The sequence below is a fragment of the Cygnus atratus genome, chromosome 4, assembly GCF_013377495.2.
Source record: "Cygnus atratus isolate AKBS03 ecotype Queensland, Australia chromosome 4, CAtr_DNAZoo_HiC_assembly, whole genome shotgun sequence".
NCBI classification, from domain to species: Eukaryota; Metazoa; Chordata; class Aves; order Anseriformes; family Anatidae; genus Cygnus; species Cygnus atratus.
The window spans coordinates 69,364,157-69,370,156 of record NC_066365.1 but is presented as its reverse complement, the minus strand read 5'-3'; the positions used below and the strand labels follow the sequence as shown (position 1 = coordinate 69,370,156).

Genomic DNA, 6,000 nt, shown 5'->3' with positions numbered 1-6,000 from the left:
GCTTTATTTATTCCATTATTATTTATTTCATTACTTATTTCATCATTTTTACTTATTTCATTACTCTCATTTCAGTATCCTGCTTTATTTCATTACTCTTATTTCATCATTCTCATTTATTTCGTTACCCTTACTATCCCATTACTCTCGTCTCATTACTTTTACTTTCCCCATTCCTCCTATTTATTCCATTCCTACTTATTTCACCATTTCACCTCTTCCCCCCTCCCTTTCTCCCCTAGGGGGGTGGGATGTCGGGGTGTGTGTGCCCGGAGGGGGTTGTGCGTTGGGGTGTGCGTGCATTGGGGCGTGTGTGCCCGGGGGCTGGGGTGCCGGGGTGTGTATATCGGGGTGTTTGTGCCATGGGGGGGGGGGGTTCCGTGCCCCCCCCTGAGCTCCCCCCCTGCCTGTCCCCGCAGCGCGGCGGCGGAGCGGAGCGCTGAGCGGCGCCCAGCATGCGGCCGGGGGATGTCTGAGGCGGGAGGCGGCCGAGGGGAGGCAGCGGCGGCCCCGCTCCCCCGGCGCCGTGCCGGAGGCATGGGGGCGGCCTGGGGCTCCGTCTGGTGCCTCTGCCTGGCGGCGGCCGTCGGAGGGCTGCCTTCGGCTCGGCGGAGAGGCGGAGGAGCGGCGGAGAGGAGCGACGGGCAGCCGGCAGGTAAGGGCTTCACCTCCCTTGGGCAGGGGGTCGGTGGGCAGAGGTTGGGGGGGGGGGGGGGGGGGGCTGAGGGAGGCGAGGAGGTGGTGCAGGGGGTGGCTGTCCCCCCCCCCCTCAAGTGGCCTGAAAGGGGGGAAAAAAAAGTCACCGAGTCTTAAAAAATTTGTATATATCACCCCCGGTTTGAAACGCCGCCTCTCGCTGATACGCCTCAGCTGCTACCTGAGTCGCTGTTTATTTTTGGAAGCTGTTTAATGGACGGGAGCCCCCTCGCAGCCCCCCGTCTTCCAGCTTGCATGTACCCGGCAGAAAAGTTTCCATTGTTCACGAAAGGGTTTGAAGCCTGGTTGCCAAAAAAGTGACAGGGGAATAAATGGGCTTCGTGGAGGCTGGGGGTGGGGGCATTACTTTCATACCCCTTTTGGTTAAAGCTATAAATCACACCGGGGGTTGGTTTTGTTTTCAAGAAAGTCCTAATAAAACACCAGATTCTTAGTGTAACTCGTTTGGCTCATTTTTCACAGCCAAAAGAACTGATTTACAGGGCAAACATCTCCGCCACCGTGTCAGGGCGGCTGAGGTGGGTGCAGGCAGCAAACAGCCCCGTGCCGCTCGCATGGGACCCAGGTGTCACAGCCTGCTGCGGGTCTCAGCATTGGGGCTGTACCAGGGGACCAGGGGGACAACATCCCATTTGGGACAGCGGGGAGCTCGGCCATGCTTTGGGATTTCCCGCGGAAATCCTCATGATGAGGCTCGCTCGCTGCGGAGTCGCTGTCAAAGCCCCCCCAGGAGCCAGGATCGGGCCCCCGAGCGGAGGGCTCCAGGGTCCCCTTGCCACCCGGCGATGTCCCCAAGGCTGTCCCATGAACCTGAAGCACTGGGGGCTTGCCACGGGCAAAGGGGGCTGCGAGGGCGGGCGCCGCGATGCCACGTGCGCGGGGAAGCAGCGGCTGAGCATCGCCCAGCGCCTCGGCCGGGCAGCGGCACCCGACCCGGGATGGGAGAGAGGTTGTGCAAAAGCAACTGTAAGGGATATAAACCTTCCGCGCCAAGCAAAAACACGTTTTGCTTTTCAGCCTTTGAACGGCATGGTAAAAAAGCAAATTCTTTCTCCTGGTCAAATGGGCCATGGGGTATTGGCTCATTACTGAGGGTTGTTGTTCGCTGGGCTTTGCATTTACAGTCTAAGGCCTTATTTTCCATAAAGGGGCTTGGAAGGATTTTTCCCCAGTGATCTAATTCTCCACACGGGGCTGTGAAGGCTATAACAGCTACTGCTTTGTGCCTATACTCAGCTACATAAAACACACATTGAAGGGAGGCATTCTCGAGGTATGTGTATGTTTGCTAATATGAATACTCGCTATTAGCGGAGGTGGAGGGGGTGCAGGTTTTAACATCTCCGCAGGGAGGTGTTCGGCTGTTGGCAGGAAGGAGGCAGATGGCGGGGCTGTTGCTGAATAGAAGCTAAACTAAAAACACCAGGGGCCTCATCTGGGCCGAGTTTCTCTTCTCTCCCTTTCTCGGGGCTGCTGCAGGAAGAACAATGTCAATTTTTTTCCACCCCCCCCTTCTTTTTTTATGAATGAAAGTAGAGAGGCGAGGCAGGATTGAATGTGTATGTCATTCAGGGGCTATGACAGAGATGATTAGGGAGGTCAGTGAACTCCTTTGCAGCCTTGAGCATGCGGTCACTCTATTCAGCAGCCACAGAATAGACATCAATATAAAAAAGCCCGTCCAATTTGCATTAGTATTCAGATAAAGATATTACTCCGTACGATTTGTGAATGTCAAGTAACGCTGGCTGTTTTCTTAGAGAGCAGACCGACTGAAACGGCAGCGTTTCGCTTTTAAAAGCTTCTGATAACTGGCCTGTCTCCTGTAGGTGGTTTGTAAGTGTCTGTCTGCCTACAATATACGTGAAAAAAGGGGAATTTTGGGGCTCCTTAGCATTCGGGAGTTAGCAGCCAGAGCTGTGTACGCGCATTGAAAGAGTTGTACAGAGAGCCAAAAGGGCGGAAAAGGTGCCAATACGGGATTTAGCCGAGCTGGGGCACGTACAGATTCATGTCACTTCTCTGCTTGGACATGGCAGGAGATGCTCTGGGTTTGGACGATTTGCTTTATGCAGCTGATGGCCGCCGTGCTCTGGTGGCCCGCCAGCTTGTGCCCGGTGGTGGGTGCGAGGTGCACGCTGCATACGGCCTGGCTTTGTGTACCTAAATGTTCCAAAGGTCACCCTGAAATTGCCCTCGTGCTGAAGCGAGTGCCACACGGCACTGGAGCAGGGCTCAGGGTTCACGTGGTCCCTTCAGGGAAGTGTTTTAAAACCCTCCAAAAAGAGCCCCTTGTAAATTGGTGGTGCTTCCGACTTCGTGTCTGAGAACTGAAACCCTTTAGATTCAGTGGGCAGCTGTGAGATAAAAAGTTGTTCTCTAATAATAGCAGCTAAAAAAGGTAATTAAGCCTTTGAAGTTGAGACTAGCATGTTTTATTGAGTAATAAAATAAGAGAACACGAGTGAAGGATGATGAAATATGGCTTTTTTTGGTTGTCTATCCCTTACCTAGCAAAAAAAGTCTGTTCCAGGGCAGAGGCTGACTCACCAACGTGCTCACCAGTGGCTGTGTAACCCCACATCTTCTACACGTGTTGGCAAGGGTCACTCCAATTAAATCCGAGGTGTTTTTTTTCTTTTAATTAAGACTTCATTAACAACCATGGGGTAGGGAATGTGATGAAAGTAAATCTGTAGATTGTGTTAGCGAAGTGTTGATCTGCTAATTAAATCATGCAATTAAACTAAGCCACTCTGACCAGCACGTTAACTTTTATGACTCTCTCCAACAAATCTTCGATGCTGTTGGGGAAAGCGTACCTCTCCAGCAGCCCTCTCCAGCGTGGGTTTTGAAGTTTTGGTGCAGCATCCCCGCTGCACCAGGACTGTTCCCATCCAGAGGGACCCAGTCCTGCAGCCTGGACAAAGTGAAATTTCACGTGAAATTTTGGGGAGGGCTTTTTCCGCCTCTGTAAGGCCGGGAAACAATTTTTCCCCCTTCCTGTATGACTATACACAGTCAGTAAAAGTGAACTTTGATACCCGACTGTGTGCTCAGAGAGCTGTCCTCTCGGCACGCTCACTGCGTGCATCTGCTCTTTCAGTCAGAGACCGAAAAAGGCGGGGGGTGACGGTGGTTTCCGACCAGTTAACAAAATTTCCAGTTCACAGCAGCGTTAGACCAACACGTTTCTGACAGTGCCCTGTCAGACAGAGCCGTGGCAGGGCTGTAGCTGAAGCTTGGTGTCTGTGCCTGCCGGGACGTTTTGCTGGCAGTCATTGGAGGGAGCAGGATGCGGTGCTGGAGCTTGGGCACGAGCCCCGAGGCTTCAGAAGAGGTGAAGAAGTGGTTGTGTTGTCCCCAAGAGTTTAGCTTTTGGCAGTCTTTAGTGTACATGGATACTGATCAGGAATGCTACAAGTTCAGATATTTCTATTAGGAAGGCAGGTGAAATTCCCTTCCTAGTTGAGCGACTTTCTCCCAGCTGGGCTGAACCTGATGCACAGGCATCGATTAAACCTACGTTAATTTTATTCTGTTTCCTCATTTGAAAGGACTTACCTCTTTTTTCTAGTGTGCTGCATGTGTGTAACTTTCCCCATGCCCCGGGAGTCAGTTTGTCTGGCTCTGCATACCTTTTTCTTCTTTTTTCAGAAAAGAAAAGCAGCTTGAAACAGCCTGCTGACTCAGCACCCTCCAAGCCGTTCAGCAGCATGGTTTGGTGGACGGGCTTCAGCGTTTGCTGTTTCATCCCTCTGAACACTGTTTGGTTTATAAACTTCATTCCCCTCCACGTACCAGGCCGAGTGCCAGGGGACGGTGGCTCATTACAAATTCTCCATATACCCCCTTTTTTTTTTTTTTCAGCAAACGGGGCTGGAGCTGGGCAGAGCCGTGCCTGGTCCCTGCAAGCAGGCAGCCCAGGCTGCTGGAGGAGTAAATCCCATAGCACCCCCTGGGCAAAATGCAGGCTAAAGCTGCGTCTGAAGACACATTCGATGCTGAAAGCACCTTAAATTACCTTGTGACACCCAGGCTTTTTTACCTAGGCCTCCTACGTAGCTTATCATAGCTAAACATAGTTCGCTGTCTGCCCCTCTTTGGGCTGTTTATCTGGTGACCTCGTAAAAAAATGTGCTTTTTCCCTGAATTGGAGCTGACAGCCCCAGTGCCCCCTTCCCGATAGCTCGCAGCTCAGGTTGCCAAGTGCCATAGATATGATTTAAAGCTCTGGATGTGTGAAGAAGGGCTTTTATTCCTGCGGCGAATGCGGTATTCCTGATGTTGCTTCCCCCTAAAGTATCAGCTCCTTGGCTTGAATGACCAGGAAGTTTCTGTAATATCAAAAGCAAACAAGAACTGTGAGATACGAGCCGAGTAAAACCTTTGGTAAACTTAGTAGTTAAAATGTGAAAGGTAATCAGAAGTAAACCTGCCCTATCATTCTGATAGGCTATCTGGGGGGGGTTGCAGCATTCAGGTGGATAGGGACAAGCCCAGCAGTTAAATTGCTTTCTTTCCTTGTTTTTGTTTTTTTTTGCTGTGACACTCAGGTTACACAACTTAGCAAAGCTTTTATTTTTGAAGAATTGCAGCGCAGCAAAGCGAGAAAGCACTTCTCCAGTAACCACTTCAGTTTCAGATGTATTCATCTAAAAAAGGTGTGGTATTCGTAGCAGAGGGGGAGCTAGCTTCAGTGAGCTGGCCTTGCTTCCTCAAAGCCCAGAGAGGAGGGGAAGATAAAGACTCGGTTCAATAAAAAGGTTATATTAAAACTTGGAAGTGCGCTGTAGTCTCTTTATCGCCCAGAACCGTATGCAAAACAATTACCATGTGCTTACACGTCGAGCATCTGTGGGATTTTGGGGCCGTGCCATCTCCGTAGGTTGCGAGGGGTTAAAAGTGTTAATGACTCAGAAGTGAGAAGGCTTCCAAGTTTTCGGGTGAGGGAAGGACGCAGTCTGGGGCTGCGATCTGCAGCTGGAAAACCGCGCAGGCTGCCCTGCGTGCCGGAGGCAGCGCGCCCCGGGAGCACTGCGGCACCAGCACCAGCGATGGTCGTCCCACGAGCTGCTTCACTGCCTTAAAACGTCAGGCTGATCCACGGCAACATGCTGACTTGTGTGTTTTTTGGAGGGAGATGAGTGTTTTCCCAGGGGAAAGCAAAATAGACATGTATCCAGGCTTTTCTTTTGAGGGCAGGGAGGTACGGGAGATGTTCCTGGGTCCAGATGATGTGACCATCCCTCGTCAACCTCCTGCTCTCCCTGTAAAACAACT

The 6,000-nt window shown here is 51.5% G+C and overlaps 1 protein-coding gene across 1 annotated transcript in view; it reads left to right on the top strand.

Moving 5' to 3' along the window:
* Window positions 1–468: 468 nt before the first annotated feature.
* The window catches only part of FGFR3 (fibroblast growth factor receptor 3), a 52,428-nt gene continuing 46,896 nt past the window's right edge, over window positions 469–6,000 (top strand). Inside the window, exon 1 of the mRNA XM_035547250.1 lies at window positions 469–655. Coding sequence (XP_035403143.1) covers window positions 469–655 — 187 coding nt within the window. The remainder of the gene's footprint in view (window positions 656–6,000) is intronic.